Below are 22,067 nucleotides of genomic sequence, written 5' to 3' on the forward strand. Positions count from 1 at the left end.
AGTACACCCGTACTGAGAGGTGTGTGTGATCTGTGCGGTGACACTGAGGGGTAACAGCTCTGACATTACACAGAGAGTACACCAGTACTGAGAGGTGTGTGTGATCTGTGCGGTGACACTGAGAGGAAACAGCTCTGACATTACACAGATAGTACACCCGTACTGAAAGGTGTGTGTGATCTGTACGGTGACACTGAGGGGTAACAGCTCTGACATTACACACAGATAGTACACCCGTACTGAGAGGTGTGTGTGATCTGTGCGGTGACACTGAGAGGTAACAGCTCTGACATTACACACAGATAGTACACCCGTACTGAGAGGTGTGTGTGATCTGTGCGGTGACACTGAGGGGTAACAGCTCTGACATTACACAGGTAGTACACCCGTACTGAGAGGTGTGTGTGATCTGTGCGGTGACACTGAGGGGTAACAGCTCTGACATTACACAGGTAGTACACCCGTACTGAGAGGTGTGTGTGATCTGTGCGGTGACACTGAGAGGTAACAGCTCTGACATTACACACAGATAGTACACCCGTACTGAGAGGTGTGTGTGGTCTGTGCGGTGACACTGAGGGGTAACAGCTCTGATATTACACAGATAGTACACCCGTACTGAGAGGTGTGTGTGATCTGTACGGTGACACTGAGAGGAAACAGCTCTGACATTACACAGATAGTACACCCGTACTGAGAGGTGTGTGTGATCTGTGCGGTGACACTGAGGGGTAACAGCTCTGACAGTACACACAGATAGTACACCCGTACTGAGAGGTGTGTGTGATCTGTGCGGTGACACTGAGGGGTAACAGCTCTGATATTACACAGATAGTACACCCGTACTGAGAGGTGTGTGTGATCTGTACGGTGACACTGAGAGGAAACAGCTCTGACATTACACAGATAGTACACCCGTACTGAGAGGTGTGTGTGATCTGTACGGTGACACTGAGAGGAAACAGCTCTGACATTACACAGATAGTACACCCGTACTGAGAGGTGTGTGTGATCTGTACGGTGACACTGAGGGGTAACAGCTCTGACATTACACAGATAGTACACCCGTACTGAGAGGTGTGTGTGATCTGTACGGTGGCACTGAGGGGTAACAGCTCTGACATTACACAAAGAGTACACCCGTACTGAGAGGTGTGTGTGATCTGTACGGTGACACTGAGAGGAAACAGCTCTGACATTACACAGATAGTACACCCGTACTGAGAGGTGTGTGTGATCTGTACGGTGACACTGAGGGGTAACAGCTCTGACATTACACACAGATAGTACACCCGTACTGAGAGGTGTGTGTGATCTGTACAGTGACACTGAGAGTAAACAGCTCTGACATTACACAGGTAGTACACCCGTACTGAGAGGTGTGTGTGATCTGTGCGGTGACACTGAGAGGTAACAGCTCTGACATTACACACAGATAGTACACCCGTACTGAGAGGTGTGTGTGATCTGTACGGTGACACTGAGGGGTAACAGCTCTGACAGTACACACAGATAGTACACCCGTACTGAGAGGTGTGTGTGATCTGTGCGGTGACACTGAGGGGTAACAGCTCTGACATTACACAGGTAGTACACCCGTACTGAGAGGTGTGTGTGATCTGTGCAGTGACACTGAGGGGTAACAGCTCTGACATTACACAGGTAGTACACCCGTACTGAGAGGTGTGTGTGATCTGTACGGTGACACTGAGGGGTAACAGCTCTGGAATTACACAGATAGTACACCCGTACTGAGAGGTGTGTGTGATCTGTGCAGTGACACTGAGGGGTAACAGCTCTGACATTACACAGGTAGTACACCCGTACTGAGAGGTGTGTGTGTGATCTGTGCGGTGACACTGAGGGGTAACAGCTCTGACATTACACAGGTAGTACACCCGTACTGAGAGGTGTGTGTGATCTGTGCGGTGACACTGAGGGGTAACAGCTCTGACATTACACAGGTAGTACACCCGTACTGAGAGGTGTGTGTGATCTGTGCGGTGACACTGAGGGGTAACAGCTCTGACATTACACACAGATAGTACACCCGTACTGAGAGGTGTGTGTGATCTGTACAGTGACACTGAGGGGTAACAGCTCTGACATTACACACAGATAGTACACCCGTACTGAGAGGTGTGTGTGATCTGTACGGTGACAATGAGGGGTAACAGCTCTGACATTACATACAGATAGTACACCCGTACTGAGAGGTGTGTGTGATCTGTACAGTGACACTGAGGGGTAACAGCTCTGATATTACACAGATAGTACACCCGTACTGAGAGGTGTGTGTGATCTGTACAGTGACACTGAGAGGAAACAGCTCTGGCATTACACAGATAGTACACCCGTACTGAGAGGTGTGTGTGTGATCTGTGCGCTGACACTGAGGGGTAACAGCTCTGACATTATACACAGATAGTACACCCGTCTGGAGAGGTGTGTGTGATCTGTACGGTGACACTGAGAGGAAACAGCTCTGACATTACACAGATAGTACACCCGTACTGAGAGGTGTGTGTGATCTGTACGGTGACACTGAGGGGTAACAGCTCTGACATTACACACAGATAGTACACCCGTACTGAGAGGTGTGTGTGATCTGTACAGTGACACTGAGAGGAAACAGCTCTGACATTACACAGATAGTACACCCGTACTGAGAGGTGTGTGTGATCTGTACGGTGACAATGAGGGGTAACAGCTCTGACATTACACAGATAGTACACCCGTACTGAGATGTGTGTGTGATCTGTACGGTGACACTGAGGGGTAACAGCTCTGACATTACACACAGATAGTACACCCGTACTGAGAGGTGTGTGTGATCTGTACAGTGACACTGAGAAGAAACAGCTCTGGCATTACACAGATAGTACACCCGTACTGAGAGGTGTGTGTGATCTGTGCACTGACACTGAGGGGTAACAGCTCTGACATTATACACAGATAGTACACCCGTGTGGAGAGGTGTGTGTGATCTGTACGGTGACAATGAGGGGTAACAGCTCTGACATTACACAGATAGTACACCCGGCCTGAGAGGTGTGTGTGATCTGTGCGGTGACACTGAGGGGTAACAGCTCTGACATTACACACAGATAGTACACCCGTACTGAGAGGTGTGAGTGATCTGTGCGGTGACACTGAGAGGTAACAGCTCTGGCATTACACAGATAGTACACCCGTACTGAGAGGTGTGTGTGATCTGTGCGGTGACACTGAGGGGTAACAGCTCTGACATTACACAGAGAGTACACCAGTACTGAGAGGTGTGTGTGATCTGTGCGGTGACACTGAGAGGAAACAGCTCTGACATTACACAGATAGTACACCCGTACTGAAAGGTGTGTGTGATCTGTACGGTGACACTGAGGGGTAACAGCTCTGACATTACACACAGATAGTACACCCGTACTGAGAGGTGTGTGTGATCTGTACAGTGACACTGAGAGGAAACAGCTCTGACATTACACAGGTAGTACACCCGTACTGAGAGGTGTGTGTGATCTGTGCGGTGACACTGAGAGGTAACAGCTCTGACATTACACACAGATAGTACACCCGTACTGAGAGGTGTGTGTGATCTGTGCGGTGACACTGAGGGGTAACAGCTCTGACATTACACAGGTAGTACACCCGTACTGAGAGGTGTGTGTGATCTGTGCGGTGACACTGAGGGGTAACAGCTCTGACATTACACAGGTAGTACACCCATACTGAGAGGTGTGTGTGATCTGTGCGGTGACACTGAGGGGTAACAGCTCTGACATTACACACAGATAGTACACCCGTACTAAGAGGTGTGTGTGTGATCTGTACGGTGACACTGAGGGGTAACAGCTCTGACATTACACACAGATAGTACACCCGTACTGAGAGGTGTGTGTGATCTGTACGGTGACACTGAGGGGTAACAGCTCTGACATTACACAGGTATTACACCCGTACTGAGAGGTGTGTGTGATCTGTGCGGTGACACTGAGAGGTAACAGCTCTGACATTACACACAGATAGTACACCCGTACTGAGAGGTGTGTGTGATCTGTGCGGTGACACTGAGGGGTAACAGCTCTGATATTACACAGATAGTACACCCGTACTGAGAGGTGTGTGTGATCTGTACGGTGACACTGAGAGGAAACAGCTCTGACATTACACAGATAGTACACCCGTACTGAGAGGTGTGTGTGATCTGTACGGTGACACTGAGAGGAAACAGCTCTGACATTACACAGATAGTACACCCGTACTGAGAGGTGTGTGTGATCTGTACGGTGACACTGAGGGGTAACAGCTCTGACATTACACAGATAGTACACCCGTACTGAGAGGTGTGTGTGATCTGTACGGTGGCACTGAGGGGTAACAGCTCTGACATTACACAAAGAGTACACCCGTACTGAGAGGTGTGTGTGATCTGTACGGTGACACTGAGAGGAAACAGCTCTGACATTACACAGATAGTACACCCGTACTGAGAGGTGTGTGTGATCTGTACGGTGACACTGAGGGGTAACAGCTCTGACATTACACACAGATAGTACACCCGTACTGAGAGGTGTGTGTGATCTGTGCGGTGACACTGAGGGGTAACAGCTCTGACATTACACACAGATAGTACACCCGTACTGAGAGGTGTGTGTGATCTGTACGGTGACACTGAGGGGTAACAGCTCTGACATTACACACAGATAGTACACCCGTACTGAGAGGTGTGTGTGATCTGTACGGTGACACTGAGGGGTAACAGCTCTGACAGTACACACAGATAGTACACCCGTACTGAGAGGTGTGTGTGATCTGTGCGGTGACACTGAGGGGTAACAGCTCTGACATTACACAGATAGTACACCCGGCCTGAGAGGTGTGTGTGATCTGTACGGTGACACTGAGGGGTAACAGCTCTGATATTACACAGATAGTACACCCGTACTGAGAGGTGTGTGTGATCTGTACGGTGACACTGAGGGGTAACAGCTCTGACATTACACAGAGAGTACACCCGTACTGAGAGGTGTGTGTGATCTTTGCGGTGACACTGAGAGGTAACAGCTCTGGCATTACACACAGATAGTACACCCGTACTGAGAGGTATGTGTGATCTGTGCGGTGACACTGAGGGGTAACAGCTCTGACATTACACAGGTAGTACACCCGTACTGAGAGGTGTGTGTGATCTGTGCGGTGACACTGAGGGGTAACAGCTCTGACATTACACAGAGAGTACACCCGTACTGAGAGGTGTGTGTGATCTGTGCGGTGACACTGAGGGGTAACAGCTCTGACATTACACAGGTAGTACACCCGTACTGAGAGGTGTGTGTGATCTGTGCGGTGACACTGAGGGGTAACAGCTCTGACATTACACAGAGAGTACACCCGTACTGAGAGGTGTGTGTGGTCTGTGCGGTGACACTGAGGGGTAACAGCTCTGACATTACACAGAGAGTACACCCGTACTGAGAGGTGTGTGTGGTCTGTGCGGTGACACTGAGGGGTAACAGCTCTGATATTACACAGAGAGTACACCCGTACTGAGAGGTGTGTGTGGTCTGTGCGGTGACACTGAGGGGTAACAGCTCTGACATTACACAGATAGTACACCCGTACTGAGAGGTGTGTGTGGTCTGTGCGGTGACACTGAGGGGTAACAGCTCTGACATTACACAGAGAGTACACCCGTACTGAGAGGTGTGTGTGGTCTGTGCAGTGACACTGAGAGGTAACAGCTCTGACATTACACAGATAGTACACCCGGCCTGAGAGGTGTGTGTGATCTGTACGGTGACAATGAGGGGTAACAGCTCTGACATTACACAGATAGTACACCCGTACTGAGAGGTGTGTGTAATCTGTACAGTGACACTGAGAGGAAACAGCTCTGACATTACACAGATAGTACACCCGTACTGAGAGGTGTGTGTGATCTGTACAGTGACAATGAGGGGTAACAGCTCTGACATTACACAGATAGTACACCCGTACTGAGAAGTGTGTGTGATCTGTACAGTGACACTGAGAGGAAACAGCTCTGACATTACACAGATAGTACACCCGGCCTGAGAGGTGTGTGTGATCTGTGCGGTGACACTGAGGGGTAACAGCTCTGACATTACACAGATAGTACACCCGTACTGAGAGGTGTGTGTGATCTGTACAGTGACACTGAGGGGTAACAGCTCTGACATTACACAGATAGTACACCCGTACTGAGAGGTGTGTGTGATCTGTGCAGTGACACTGAGAGGTAACAGCTCTGACATTACACAGATAGTACACCCGGCCTGAGAGGTTTGTGTGATCTGTGCGGTGACACTGAGGGGTAACAGCTCTGACATTACACAGGTAGTACACCCGTACTGAGAGGTGTGTGTGATCTGTACGGTGACACTGAGGGGTAACAGCTCTGACATTACACACAGATAGTACACCCGGCCTGAGAGGTGTGTGTGATCTGTGCGGTGACACTGAGGGGTAACAGCTCTGGAATTACACAGATAGTACACCCGGCCTGAGAGGTGTGTGTGATCTGTGCAGTGACACTGAGAGGTAACAGCTCTGACATTACACAGATAGTACACCCGGCCTGAGAGGTTTGTGTGATCTGTGCGGTGACACTGAGGGGTAACAGCTCTGACATTACACAGGTAGTACACCCGTACTGAGAGGTGTGTGTGATCTGTGCGGTGACACTGAGGGGTAACAGCTCTGACATTACACAGAGAGTACACCCGTACTGAGAGGTGTGTGTGGTCTGTGCGGTGACACTGAGGGGTAACAGCTCTGACATTACACAGAGAGTACACCCGTACTGAGAGGTGTGTGTGGTCTGTGCGGTGACACTGAGGGGTAACAGCTCTGACATTACACAGAGAGTACACCCGTACTGAGAGGTGTGTGTGGTCTGTGCGGTGACACTGAGGGGTAACAGCTCTGACATTACACAGAGAGTACACCCGTACTGAGAGGTGTGTGTGGTCTGTGCGGTGACACTGAGGGGTAACAGCTCTGACATTACACAGATAGTACACCCGTACTGAGAGGTGTGTGTGGTCTGTGCGGTGACACTGAGGGGTAATAGCTCTGACATTACACAGAGAGTACACCCGTACTGAGAGGTGTGTGTGGTCTGTGCAGTGACACTGAGAGGTAACAGCTCTGACATTACACAGATAGTACACCCGGCCTGAGAGGTGTGTGTGATCTGTACGGTGACAATGAGGGGTAACAGCTCTGACATTACACAGATAGTACACCCGTACTGAGAGGTGTGTGTAATCTGTACAGTGACACTGAGAGGAAACAGCTCTGACATTACACAGATAGTACACCCGTACTGAGAGGTGTGTGTGATCTGTACAGTGACAATGAGGGGTAACAGCTCTGACATTACACAGATAGTACACCCGTACTGAGAAGTGTGTGTGATCTGTACAGTGACACTGAGAGGAAACAGCTCTGACATTACACAGATAGTACACCCGGCCTGAGAGGTGTGTGTGGTCTGTGCGGTGACACTGAGGGGTAACAGCTCTGACATTACACAGATAGTACACCCGTACTGAGAGGTGTGTGTGATCTGTACAGTGACACTGAGGGGTAACAGCTCTGACATTACACAGATAGTACACCCGTACTGAGAGGTGTGTGTGATCTGTGCAGTGACACTGAGAGGTAACAGCTCTGACATTACACAGATAGTACACCCGGCCTGAGAGGTTTGTGTGATCTGTGCGGTGACACTGAGGGGTAACAGCTCTGACATTACACAGGTAGTACACCCGTACTGAGAGGTGTGTGTGATCTGTACGGTGACACTGAGGGGTAACAGCTCTGACATTACACACAGATAGTACACCCGGCCTGAGAGGTGTGTGTGATCTGTGCGGTGACACTGAGGGGTAACAGCTCTGGAATTACACAGATAGTACACCCGGCCTGAGAGGTGTGTGTGATCTGTGCGGTGACACTGAGAGGTAACAGCTCTGACATTACACAGATAGTACACCCGGCCTGAGAGGTGTATGTGATCTGTACTAGCCTTAAGGTTCATTAGAGATGTTACCCCATCGGTGTCACCACACAGATCTCACACGTGAGTCTGGTTGTAATGTCTGTGTATAACGTGAGTGTTAACCCTCGGTGCCATCACAATCACAGTGACTAGAATAGTCTGTACATACTGGAGCACTAGGAGTGTTTTGTTTTGACAGTCTGTGCACCGGATGGCAGCTGTTTGGCGTAGTGTATTATTTTCAGTGGAGCAGCATTATCATCATTATTATTTGACCATTGTATGACCCATTTTTGGGGCCCCCACATTAGGCAATGTTAGTAACTAGACATGTTATAGACACTGTATGACTGTACTTTTAATGGGGGAGAGTGGGAATCAACAGAAGGTTTCACCCCTTAATTTCATCAACTCTGGTCTATATAGAGAGGTGTTCACACTTACACACTGCCTGGCCCAGATCAGGGGAGAGATCAACAAGAACACAATACATAGCAGGACTGATTTCTTTACTCACCACAGGCCACAAACCGGAGGCAAGGAGCCGCCTCAATGCACCCGGCATCTTATAGAGAAGATGTGTCTCCTTGTGGTTGGGGTCCAAAATGTTGTTGTCACTGAAATAGGAGTCACAGGACTGAGACACCATCCTCCTACGAAGACCCCCACCTATCACAGGACTGAGCCCCTATTCCCCTCCAGAGACCCTCCCTGTAACACAGACTGGAAAAATTCAGCACCACATGGGCCCTACCCATCAACAAGAAGAAGACCAAAGTCATGGTATTTCAGAAGAAGGGCCACAATAAAGCCTCCACCACCTCACAATTCACACTGAACGGCTCCACACTGGAGAAAACCAACAGCTACACCTACCTGGGGCTGGAGCTCAGCCAATCAGGAAGCTTCAAAGCAGCAATAGAAACCCTGAAAGCAAAAGCCTGCAGAACCTTCTACGCCATCAGAAGACAACTGTACCACCTCAAACCACCGGTGAGGGTCTGGATGAAGATATTTGACGCTGTCATCTCCCCGATCCTTCTCTATGGCAGTGAGGTCTGGGGCCCAGCCACCTACCCAGACCAGTCAAAGTGGGATTCCAGCCCAACAGAGAACTTCCACCTGGAGTTCTGCAAATACCTGCTCCATGTCCATCGCAACACCACCAACATGGCCTGCAGGGCAGAGCTAGGCAGACTCCCCCTATGGCTCACCATACAGAAGAGGGCGCTATCATTCTGGACTCACATACAGGGCAGCAGCCCCAGCTCTTACCACCACCAAGCCTGGCTGAGCCACAGAGCCAGGGGTGAACCTGGGCTTTCTGCCGCCTGAAGTGGACTTCAGAAAGCCCCCTCCCCCCCCCTGGAGGAGGGGGCGGAGCTGAGGGGGCGGGGTCGCAAGAAAGGGGCGGGGCCGAGCAGAGCACGAGGCGTTCTCAGGCAGGGAGAGGACCTGCTCTCTGCCTGAGTGTGAGGGGCGGCCGCTGGAGCAGCGCTGCGTCCAGCAGGGCTACCCCAATACACTGCTCGCTTCCCTGGACTGGCTTAGGTCAGAAAAATGCCGCCCTCCCGAGGCCCTGGCATAGCGCCGCCTGAAGCGGCCGCTTCAGGTCGCCTCATGGGAGGTGCGGCACTGCACAGAGCCCAGAGAAAAACTGACACCCCCCAACCAAGCGTCAGCCATCTGCCAAGCCAAAACCCCCAACATGCCCTGAACAAGGCTCAAATAAAAGGAGTCATTGAGAGAGACAAAGAGCAGTACATCGAGGAATGGAGAAGCGCAATAAATAACTCCAAGAAACTCACCAATGTGTACCAATCCCTACAAAGGGACTACACCATGGCCACCTACCTGGAGAGAATACGCCACCCCAAGCACAGACAGACCCTGAGCCGATACAGACTGAGCGCCCACAACCTAGAGATAGAGACGGGGCGATACAGGCAGACGTACAAGCCACGGGAGAAGAGACTGTGCCAGCACTGTGACCAGGGGGCCCTAGAAGACGAGACCCACTTCCTGCTACACTGCACCAAATACTCAGCTGTGAGGGCCGTCTACTACCAAAGACTCTCTGCCCACATCCCAGACTGGGAGAAGAGGAAACTCTACATCCTACTGGGAGAAGAAGAGGCCACTGTGGAGATCGCTGCCCAATACGTGTCCAGCTGTCACCAAACCAGAGGAAGATGAGACTCCATGGACTGTTATATTTATCCCAATACACCCGCCCCACCCCCACCCCACCTCCCCATATAGCGGTCACCAACGAAGAGGAAGATGAGACTCCACGGACTGTTATATTTATCCCAATACACCCGCCCCACCCCCACCCCACCTCCCCATATAGCAGTCACCAACGAAGAGGAAGATGAGACTCCACGGACTGTTATACCCCAAACCACCCACCCCACACCTACCCATACCCACACAAGAATGATGACCCCCGAGGATACACATACCCCCAAACCACACCCTCACCCCCAACCTTTCTTTGCTTTGGTAATACCAAATGTTTTTTTCTTCGGTTATGCTAATAAAGCCCCTTTTTATCTTGACCTCATCCCCCTCCAGAGACCCTCCCCTATAACAAGAATGAGCCCTCATCCCCTCCAAATATGGCAGGAATGAGTCCTGTTCACCCTCCAGAGACCCTCCATGTAAATCACAACTACCATGTCGCTCACTTACAACTTGTTTTCTACTGTTGTCCCGCCATCTCCAAAAAGTGTCATTTTTAGGAAAATCTCAAAGGCAGAATCTACTCGTGGAGGTTGGAAGGGGATGAGCTGGAAGAAAACACAAAATATTACAGAAGACCAAACTGTTCAATAAGATCCATGGGGGGAGAGAGGAGCTGCACATGGAGGGAGGAAAGAGGAGGAGCTGCACATGGAGGGAGGAAAGAGGAGGAGCTGCACATGGAGGGAGGAAAGAGGAGGAGCTGCACATGGAGGGAGGGAAGAGGAGGAGCTGCACATGGAGGGAGGGAAGAGGAGGAGCTAAACATGGAGGGAGGGAAGAGGAGGAGCTAAACATGGAGGGAGGGAAGAGGAGGAGCTGCACATGGAGGGAGGGAAGAGGAGGAGCTGCACATGGAGTGAGGGAAGAGGAGGAGCTGCACATGGAGGGAGGGAAGAGGAGGAGCTGCACATGGAGTGAGGGAAGAGGAGGAGCTGCACATGGAGTGAGGGAAGAGGAGGAGCTAAACATGGAGGGAGGGAAGAGGAGGAGCTGCACATGGAGGGAGGGAAGAGGAGGAGCTGCACATGGAGGGAGGGAAGAGGAGGAGCTGCACATGGAGTGAGGGAAGAGGAGGAGCTGCACATGGAGTGAGGGAAGAGGAGGAGCTGCACATGGAGTGAGGGAAGAGGAGGAGCTGCACATGGAGGGAGGGAAGAGGAGGAGCTGCACATGGAGGGAGGGAAGAGGAGGAGCTGCACATGGAGGGAGGGAAGAGGAGGAGCTGCACATGGAGGGAGGGAAGAGGAGGAGCTGCACATGGAGGGAGGGAAGAGGAGGAGCTGCACATGGAGGGAGGGAAGAGGAGGAGCTGCACATGGAGGGAGGGAAGAGGAGGAGCTGCACATGGAGGGAGGGAAGAGGAGGAGCTGCACATGGAGGGAGGGAAGAGGAGGAGCTGCACATGGAGGGAGGGAAGAGGAGGAGCTGCACATGGAGTGAGGAAACATGAGCAATCTCAAGGCTACAAGTCCATCTCCAAAGCCCTGAATGTTCCTGTGTCTACCGTGCGCAGTGTCAGTAAGAAGTATAAAGCCCATGGCCCTGTGGCTAACCTCCCAAGATGTGGACGCAAAAGAAGCATTGACCAGAGATTTCACCGCAAGATTGTGCGGATGGCGGATAAAGAACCGCGACTAACATCCAAACAAGTCCAAGCTGCCCTGCAGTGCGAGGGTACAACAGTGTCACCCCGTACTATCCAGTGTCAGCATCTGAATGAGAAGGGACTGTATGGTAGGAGACCCCGGAAGACCCCACTTCTTACCCACAGACAGAAGCCAGGCTGGAGTTTGCCAAAACTTACCTGAGAAAGCCAAAACCGTTCTGGAAGAATGTTCTCTGGTCAGAGGAGACAAAAGTAGGAGAAGGCCTCAACATAGAGATTACAGGAAAAAAGAGAAGAAGACGCCCCCTACAGTCAGACATGGCGGAGGTCCCTGATGGTTTGGGGTGGCTTTGCTGCCTCTGGCACTGGACTGCTTGACCGTGTGCATGGCATTATGAAGTCTGAAGACGACCAACACATTGTGCAGCATCATGTAGGGCCCAGTGTGAGAAAGCGGGGTCTCCCTCAGAGGTCAGGGCTCTTCCAGCAGGACAAGGACCCAAAACACACTTCAGGTCAGCACTAGAAAATGGTGGTGAGAGAAAGCCCTGGAGACTTGTAAAGTGGCAGCAATGAGTCCAGCCCTGAATCCCATAGAACACCTGTGGGGGAGGGGGAGAGATCTCTTGGTGGCAGATTGGAGAAGGCCCCCTTCACATCTCAGGGGGGACCGCGAGCAGTTTGCCAAAGAAGAAGGGTCTAAGATTCCAGCAGAGCCTTGTAAGAAACTCATTGCTGGTTAGCGGAAGCGGTTGTGCGCAGTTATTGTGTCTAAAGGTTGTGCTACCAAGTATTAGGCTGAGGGCGCCAATACTTCTGTCCGCACCAGTTTTGGAGTTTTGTGGAAAATGATCAATGATGTGACTTTTTTTTCATTCTCTTTTGTGTTTTTTCATTGCAAACAAAATAACTGAAGATATTACCAAAGAGTTTGTGCTTGTAATCATTATCTGGGGGACAGCGAGGATTATCTGACAGGGCTGCAGGGGGCGATACTTATACTGTATATACCCTGTGTCACGTATATACTATATAAGAGTCTGTGCTGTGTAATCATTATCTGGGGGACAGCGAGGATTATCTGACAGGACTGCAGGGGGCGATACTTATACTGTATATACCCTGTGTCACTTATATACTATATAAGAGTCTGTGCTGTGTAATCATTATCTGGGGACAGCGAGGATTATCTGACAGGACTGCAGGGAGTGATACTTATACTGTATATACCCTGTGTCACTTATATACTATATAAGAGTCTGTGCTGTGTAATCATTATCTGGGGACAGCGAGGATTATCTGACAGGACTGCAGGGGGCGATACTTATACTGTATATACCCTGTGTCACTTATATACTATATAAGAGTCTGTGCTGTGTAATCATTATCTGGGGGACACCGAGGATTATCTGACAGGACTGCAGAGGGCGATACTTATACTGTATATACCCTGTGTCACTTATATACTATATAAGAGTCTGTTCTGTGTAATCATTATCTGGGGGACAGCGAGGATTATCTGACAGGACTGCAGAGGGCGATACTTATACTGTATATACCCTGTGTCACTTATATACTATATAAGAGTCTGTGCTGTGTAATCATTATCTGGGGGACACCGAGGATTATCTGACAGAACTGCAGGGGGCGATACTTATACTGTATATACCCTGTGTCACTTATATACTATATAAGAGTTTGTGCTGTGTAATCATTATCTGGGGACAGCGAGGATTATCTGACAGGACTGCAGGGGGCGATACTTATACTGTATATACCCTGTGTCACTTATATACTATATAAGAGTCTGTGCTGTGTGTCACGGGATGGTTAGAGTCTATACTATAGGCAATGTGTAATATATATTTCATGTGGAATGTATTCTCTAACCTGTTGTAAACATCAATGTGTAGTTGGCTGATTGGGGTCTAGTGTGTTAGCACATTGTATGCAAATACCTCTAACTAGTGAGGACCAGTGAGGACAATGGGTGGAGATAATCTGCTCGGTGTCTCCAAGAAGATGTTGGACGGTGCATTGTCCATAGTAGACAGGGAGTCTGCTCTCCTTGGTATAGGTGAGGGGGGAAGGATCTGTGACTCAGCCCTTCCCCCCCACAGATATAGGTGTAACAGTCTTAGTATATAGTATGTAGCTAGCAGTTAGTATGTGTTAGCCGGCCTGTGCACAGCTCTGTAGAGAGCCAGGATTTAGTTACAGGACCAAGGAACCAAAGCTATCATTGGATTGTGACTTCTGTGGACTTATTGTTGTTACGGTTGATGTGACCGCCGCCGGCTACTAACTTTGTGGATTACAATAAATTGCTGTTGTCTCCCGACCTCTTGCGTCCGTGTTGATTCAAAAGACCATCCGGAGGAAGACGTATACCTTTGCTCCGTGACAACTGGTTGGCAGCAGTGGGATCAACAGCGGACAGCGAGATGGACTACAGCAGCCCAGCGATTAATGGAGCCACAACCTCAGAATACAGGAACTGGACTATGGCAAGTCTACAAGTAAGGGCCCGGGAACTAAACCTGAGTTACCAGGGAAGAACGAAAGAGCAACTGATCGAGGCACTGGAGGAGATGACCCTGCAAAGCGACCATGAGGAGGGCTGCCCCCAGGAGACAGTAGAGATACAGGAGTGGCAGGTACAGACCCAAAAGAGCAGATGGGTTGTTTTGTATGAGGAGGAATTGGCAGTGCTGGGGCTAGGAGCAACTGCAGAGCAAAGGAGTAGAGCATTACAGAGGGCTCAGGAAACGGAGAAGGAGGAACAGAGAATGGCGCATGAAAAGGAAAGAATGGCGCATGAAATGCGAATGGCTGAGATAACTACGCGGAATTATAATCAAACGTCGACCCCCAGCCCAACAGTGAGAGAACCACCATATGTCTCCCATAAACACTTCAAGACCTTTGATGAAGCGGCTGGGGATGTTGATGGATATTTTCAGGACTTCGAACACCAGTGCCACCTGATGGAAGTCCCAGAGAAGGATTGGGTCCGGTATCTGGTGGGGCACCTACGAGATGGGGCTGCGGAAGCTCTCAGAGCCATGGACCCTAGTGATCAGCGGGACTATGAGGCCATTAAAAGAGCGGTGCAGAAGTATTATGCAGTCACTCCAGAGACCTACCGAGTTCAGTTCCGCTCTTTGTCTTACAATGGGGGAAGCTCCTTCCACATGTTCGCCCACAAGTTGAAGCAAGCATGCAAGCGCTGGCTAGAAGGAGAGGAGGCTGTCACAGTCGATAAGATCCTCCAAGTCATACTTAAGGAACAGTTCTTTTCCCAGTGCCCCGCTGAGATCCGTGAGTGGGTGCTGGAACGGAACCCAGCCACAGTTGAGCAAGCTGCTTCCCTTGCAGATGAGGGCCTGACCATCAAGCCGCAGTGGAAGAGGTTGTTTGCAGAGGAGCGGAAAACTACCACAGTCCGCCAGACACCCTTCAGCCAGCCAACCACCTTTCGTGCCCGGCCTCAGGATTACAATTCCCCCTCTACCCCTGCCCCAGCCCATCGGCCTCCAGCTATGAACAACCCTGTCCCTAGACAACGACCTACTGGAAGAATGCTAGAGCGCAGATGTTTTGGTTGCGGGCGGCCTGGACATTTGCAAGCTAGTTGCCCTGTTAACATGGGGGCACGGGCCACCGTGGCATCCCGGCCTATTCACTACCTGGGAACCACCCCTAGGACAGAAAGTTTGGCCCCATTTCCAGATGACTCCATGAATGACACATCTGTTCCACCTCCAGGGGTCTATGGGATTCAGCCTTCCGCCACACATCCCGCAAACCTTCAGAGGAAGCACTTGCAGGAGGTCCTACTGGATGGCCGAACAGTTGTTGGATTCCGGGACTCGGGAGCTTTCCTAACGGTAGCGGACCCCCGAGTTGTGCGACCCGAGGCCCTAGAGGAGGGCCCTGGCATTTCTATCAAGTTGGCAGGAGGTACTCGGAAACGTATTCCTAAAGCTACCGTGGAACTCGACTATGGTTATGGACCAAAACGATGCACAATTGGTGTGATGAGCGGGCTGCCGGCCGATGTTCTGTTAGGCAATGATGTTGGAAATCTACAGTGCCACTTTGTGGGAGCAGTGACCCGAAGCCAAGCTCAGAGAGAAGCCAACATGGATCCACCGGATTTTCTGCCAGATGCCAGCCCTTCAACCCTACAACTTTACCATTCAGCACCGCCGAGGGAACCAACACCAGAACGCAGATGGGTTATCCCGGCAGGAGGACATATGAGCTATAGAGACTGATGTGCATTCCCCAATTTACCTGTGTAGGCCAATTGTGTCATGCACATGTTTTGAGAGGGGGAGGGGTTGTCACGGGATGGTTAGAGTCTATACTATAGGCAATGTGTAATATATATTTCATGTGGAATGTATTCTCTAACCTGTTGTATACATCAATGTGTAGTTGGCTGATTGGGGTCTAGTGTGTTAGCACATTGTATGCAAATACCTCTAACTAGTGAGGACAATGGGTGGAGATAATCTGATCAGTGTCCCCAAGAAGATGTTGGACGGTGCATTGTCCATAGTAGACAGGGAGTCTGCTCTCCTTGGTATAGGTGAGGGGGGAAGGATCTGTGACTCAGCCCTTCCCACCCACAGATATAGGTGTAACAGTCTTAGTATATAGTATATAGCTAGCAGTTAGTATGTGTTAGCAGGCCTGTGAACAGCTCTGCAGAGAGCCAGGATTTAGTTACAGGACCAAGGAACCAAAGCTATCATTGAGTTGTGACTTCTGTGGACTTATTGTTATTATGGTTGATGTGACCGCCGCCGGCTACTAACTTTGTGGATTACAATAAATTGCTGTTGTCTCCCGACCTCTTGCGTCCGTGTTGATTCAAAAGACCTTCCGGAGGAAGACGTATACCTTTGCTCCGTGACACTGTGTAATCATTATCTGGGGACACCGAGGATTATCTGACAGGACTGCAGGGGGCGATACTTATACTGTATATACCCTGTGTCACTTATATACTATATAAGAGTCTGTGCTGTGTAATCATTATCTGGGGGACAGCGAGGATTATCTGACAGGACTGCAGGGGGCGATACTTATACTGTATATACCCTGTGTCACTTATATACTATATAAGAGTCTGTGCTGTGTAATCATTATCTGGGGGACAGCGAGGATTATCTGACAGGACTGCAGGGGGCGATACTTATACTGTATATACCCTGTGTCACTTATATACTATATAAGAGTTTGTGCTGTGTAATCATTATCTAGGGGGACACCGAGGATTATCTGACAGGACTGCAGGGGGCGATACTTATACTGTATATACCCTGTGTCACTTATATACTATATAAGAGTCTGTGCTGTGTAATCATTATCTGGGGGACAGCGAGGATTATCTGACAGGACTGCAGGGGGCGATACTTATACTGTATATACCCTGTGTCACTTATATACTATATAAGAGTCTGTGCTGTGTAATCATTATCTGGGGGACAGCGAGGATTATCTGACAGGACTGCAGGGGGCGATACTTATACTGTATATACCCTGTGTCACTTATATACTATATAAGAGTCTGCGCTGTGTAATCATTATCTGGGGGACAGCGAGGATTATCTGACAGGACTGCAGGGGGCGATACTTATACTGTATATACCCTGTGTCACTTATATACTATATAAGAGTCTGTGCTGTGTAATCATTATCTGGGGGACACCGAGGATTATCTGACAGGACTGCAGGGGGCGATACTTGTGGCCAACACTGTACCTCATTGTATCGCAAACCCACGTTAGGAAACACAACCCTCCTCGCCACAAGTTGCCGTCCCAAACACACTATTCAGTCAGTGACGGTTGGTGAATTAAATCGCGCCAAACGTGTCTGTTCATGGGAACAGGATTATTAGACACAATCTGAACGGACACTCACCAGACTAAATAAGAGAGATTATTCCAGTGGATGTTAAGCAGAACCAGACAAATTGTGACTCACATTGACCGCACAGCGTTATTACCACAAAAAAACTGAGTTAATGTTGAGAGTTGCCCTTTATATTTTTCAATCCCTATACCACGCAATTTAATCAAATTGTTCAGATTATCAAAAGGAATATTGCTATTTTGGAAACACAATGTAACCAGGAGAATATCAGAGGGAGGAGTTCATTTAGTTTCGTGTAAGGGGAGATCCCTGAATGACATTCTGTCCCCCCTTTATTTCATTCAGGCCCACGTGGTTAAAACAAGTGGCTTTTTATAATTGTGGCCAGTCCAGGTGCGCGGTCTGCAAATCTTGCAAGAAAAACTCCACCTTTAGTTCATCATAAGGAACATTATTTTATAACATTAGACATGATCTGAATTGTCCGAGTTCTTGTGTAATCTATGGAATGGAATGCACTGACTGTTCACTTGAGTATGTGGGCTGCACCATCTGACAAGTTACGATCTGTATGTCGGAGCACCTTGCGGATTGTGCTAAACCCCAGACTGACCGCATGTCTAATGTTTCTTGTCATTGTTCTGTGCAACATGGTGGCAACACTTTATCTTTCATTTATTATGCAATTGAACATATTCCTTGTCCAGTACAAGGAGGAGATAGAAAATCCCTACGTCTCAAGAAAGAAGCGCACTGGATCTGGAAATCGGGCACTAGAGCACCACAGGGGTTAAATGGGATTTGAGTTTTGTATATTAAACTCTGTAGGGTTAAATCTCACTCCAGCATTCAATCAGTGCCACAACATTATTGGTTCATGTGATCGGTCGTGTGACTTAGTCAGGTGACCTACGCGGGCTGGTGTTCAGTTTGTAGGACGGAATGCGTTGGGATTACGTGTGTTCCACATATTTCCATGCGGTAATCTACGAGATCATGGTTACTTAGTAGAGATGAGCGATCAGTGTTCTATATAACACATGTTCCATCGGATATCAGGCTGTTCGATGTGTTTGAATCGAATCGAACATCACGTGGCAAACTCCAAAAAAATTTGATTCCCCTCCCACCTTCCCTGGCGCCTTTTTTTGCACCAATAACAGCGCAGGGGAGGTGGGACAGGAACTACGACAACGGGGGCATCGAAAAAAATCGGAAAAAGTCATTGGCTGCCGAAATCAGGTGACCTCCATTTTAGACGAATAGTGGATTTCAGATCCGGGTCATATGAGAATGTGAACTGTGTGACTAAGAGACAGGGATAGCTGTACAGGCAGGGATAGCTAGGGAGAACCTTTATTTAGGGGGGAATGTTATTAAAAATCACTTTTTGGGGCTCTATCGGGGGTGTAATTGTGATTTTTGTGACAAACTTTTTCCCATAGGAATGCATTGGCCAGAGTACGGAACTCGACCAATCAGCGCTGGCTCTGCTGGAGGAGGCGGAGTCTAAGATCGCTCCACACCAGTCTCCATTCAGGTCCGACCTTAGACTCCGCCTCCTCCGGCAGAGCCAGCGCTGATTGGTCAAATTCCGTACTCTGGCCAATCAGCGCTGGCCAATGCATTCTATTAGCGTGAGCTGAGTGTGCCACAGGGGTTCTAGTGCACACTCGGCTCTGCTACATCTGATGGGCTGACCGGCACACGGTGTAGTTGAGCAGAACTGGCTCAACACTGCTGAGTCTCTGCATACCCATAGGAATGCATTGGCCAGCCTTCGGCCAATCAGCGCTGGCTCTGCTGGAGGAGGCGGAGTCTAAGGTCGGACCTGAATGGAGACTGGTGTGGAGCGATCTTAGACTCCGCCTCCTCCAGCAGAGCCAGCGCTGATTGGTCGAATTCCGTACTATGGCCAATCAGCGCTGTCCAATGCATTTCTATGGGGAAAAGTTAGCTTGCGAAAATCGCAAACTGACAGGGATTTCCATGAAATAAAGTGACTTTTATGCCCCCAGACATGCTTCCCCTGCTGTCCCAGTGTCATTCCAGAGGTGTTGGCATCATTTCCTGGGGTGTCATAGTGGACTTGGTGACCCTCCAGACACGGATTTGGGTTTCCCCCTTAACGAGTATATGTTCCCCATAGACTATAATGGGGTTCGAAACCCATTCGAACACTCGAACAGTGAGCGGCTGTTCGAATCGAATTTCGAACCTTGAACATTTTAGTGTTCGCTCATCTCTATTACTTAGGCTTGCATTTACCGGTATATACACTTACCTCTACTATTTGTATTTAGAATGTCTTATTCCTCGTGTTGCGCCCTGGACACTCTTGTTGAGCTGATTGATGGTACGACCTTCAGATTTGGTCATGTTATCACATTCTTTCATATAGATCGAGTGTTTTACTAGTAAGCTTGCAATGCTGTTTCCTTTCACAGAGTGCAATTGCTTGCAATTTGGTATTCCGGGGGTTCATGTGAACTTGATCTTTTGGATCTGGTAATGTTGTAAATGATATCTCTGCCTATTGACTGGTTCACCACTGAGTTCACATTGCGATTAGAGATGAGCGAGTAGTTAAATACTCGATATTCGTTTCGAGTGGCCCCTCAATATTCGACTACTCGAATATCGAACCCTTTTATAGTCTATGGGGGAAAATGCTCGTTTCAGGGGTAGGCAACATTCGATCAAACTGAACTGACCAAGTCCACGAGTGAGGGTCGGGCTGGATTCTCTGCGCAGCATCCCCGCATCATCATCCGGCTCTGAATTCACTCTGCCAGGCATCGGGCATGGGCATAGACGACTGCACATGTCCGTACTACAAGAAAATGGCCGCTTACAGTCAAAGTGGCCATTTTTTTGTAGCGCGGGCATGCACAGTCGGCTCTGCCCATGCCCGATGCCTGGCAGAGTGAATTCAGAGCCAGAAGACGCCGCGGGGACGCTGCGCGGAGAAGACTTCTAAAGGTAGGAGAAGAACCAGCGTTGATTGGCCGACTGTATAGCATTCAGCCAACGCTGGTTCTGCATCGAATGTTTCCAGAGGACGTGGATACTGAGTCGGATATCCACCCCACAGTCCAGGCACTGGAGAGGGGCTGCCAGCAGCAGCAGGGGACGAGCGCGAGGATGTGGATACTGAGCCGGATATCCACCCCACTGTCCAGGCACTGGAGAGGGGCTGCCAGCAGCAGCAGGGGACGTGGGCGAGGACGTGGATACCCAGCTGTATATCCACCCCACAGTCCAGGTACTGGAGAGGGGCTGCCAGCAGCAGCAGGGGACGAGCGCGAGGATGTGGATACTGAGCCGGATATCCACCCCACAGTCCAGGCACTGGAGAGGGGCTGCCAGCAGCAGCAGGGGACGTGGGCGAGGACGTGAATACCCAGCTGTATATCCACTCCACAGTCCAGGTACTGGAGAGAGGCTGCCAGCAGCAGCAGGGGACGAGCGCGAGGATGTGGATACTGAGCCGGATATCCACCCCACAGTCCAGGCACTGGAGAGGGGCTGCCAGCAGCAGCAGGGGACGTGGGCGAGGACGTGAATACCCAGCTGTATATCCACTCCACAGTCCAGGCACTGGAGAGGGGCTGCCAGCAGCAGCAGGGGACGTGGGCGTGGACGTGGATACTGAGCCGGATATCCACCCCACAGTCCAGGCACTGGAGAGAGGCTGCCAGCAGCAGCAGGGGACGTGGGCGAGGACGTGGATACTGAGCTGTATATCCACCCCACAGTCCAGGTACTGGAGAGAGGCTGCCAGCAGCAGCAGGGGACGTGGGCGAGGAAGTGGATACTGAGCTGTATATCCACCCCACAGTCCAGGTACTGGAGAGGGGCTGCCAGCAGCAGCAGGGGACGTGGGCGAGGAAGTGGATACTGAGCTGTATATCCACCCCACAGTCCAGGTACTGGAGAGGGGCTGCCAGCAGCAGCAGGGGACGTGGGCGAGGACGTGAATACCCAGCTGTATATCCACCCCACAGTCCAGGTACTGGAGAGAGGCTGCCAGCAGCAGCAGGGGACGTGGGCGAGGAAGTGGATACTGAGCTGTATATCCACCCCACAGTCCAGGTACTGGAGAGGGGCTGCCAGCAGCAGCAGGGGACGTGGGCGAGGACGTGAATACCCAGCTGTATATCCATCCCACAGTCCAGGTACTGGAGAGAAACTGCCAGCAGCAGCAGGGGACGTGGGCAAGGAAGTGGATACTGAGCTGTATATCCACCCCACAGTCCAGGTACTGGAGAGGGGCTGCCAGCAGCAGCAGGGGACGTGGGC

General features: G+C 50.3%; 1 protein-coding gene across 1 annotated transcript in view; it reads right to left on the reverse strand.

Moving 5' to 3' along the window:
• The window catches only part of LOC142188429 (fatty-acid amide hydrolase 1-like), a 69,583-nt gene that overhangs the window by 7,635 nt on the left and 39,881 nt on the right, over nucleotides 1-22,067 (reverse strand). The window contains exons 9-10 of the mRNA XM_075261838.1: nucleotides 10,718-10,815; nucleotides 8,541-8,640 (exon numbers count right to left, since the gene is read on the reverse strand). Of these exons, the coding sequence (XP_075117939.1) occupies nucleotides 8,541-8,640; nucleotides 10,718-10,815 (198 nt within the window). The remainder of the gene's footprint in view (nucleotides 1-8,540; nucleotides 8,641-10,717; nucleotides 10,816-22,067) is intronic.

Source organism: Leptodactylus fuscus, unplaced genomic scaffold (genome assembly GCF_031893055.1).
Source record: "Leptodactylus fuscus isolate aLepFus1 unplaced genomic scaffold, aLepFus1.hap2 HAP2_SCAFFOLD_461, whole genome shotgun sequence".
Lineage (NCBI taxonomy): Eukaryota > Metazoa > Chordata > Amphibia > Anura > Leptodactylidae > Leptodactylus > Leptodactylus fuscus.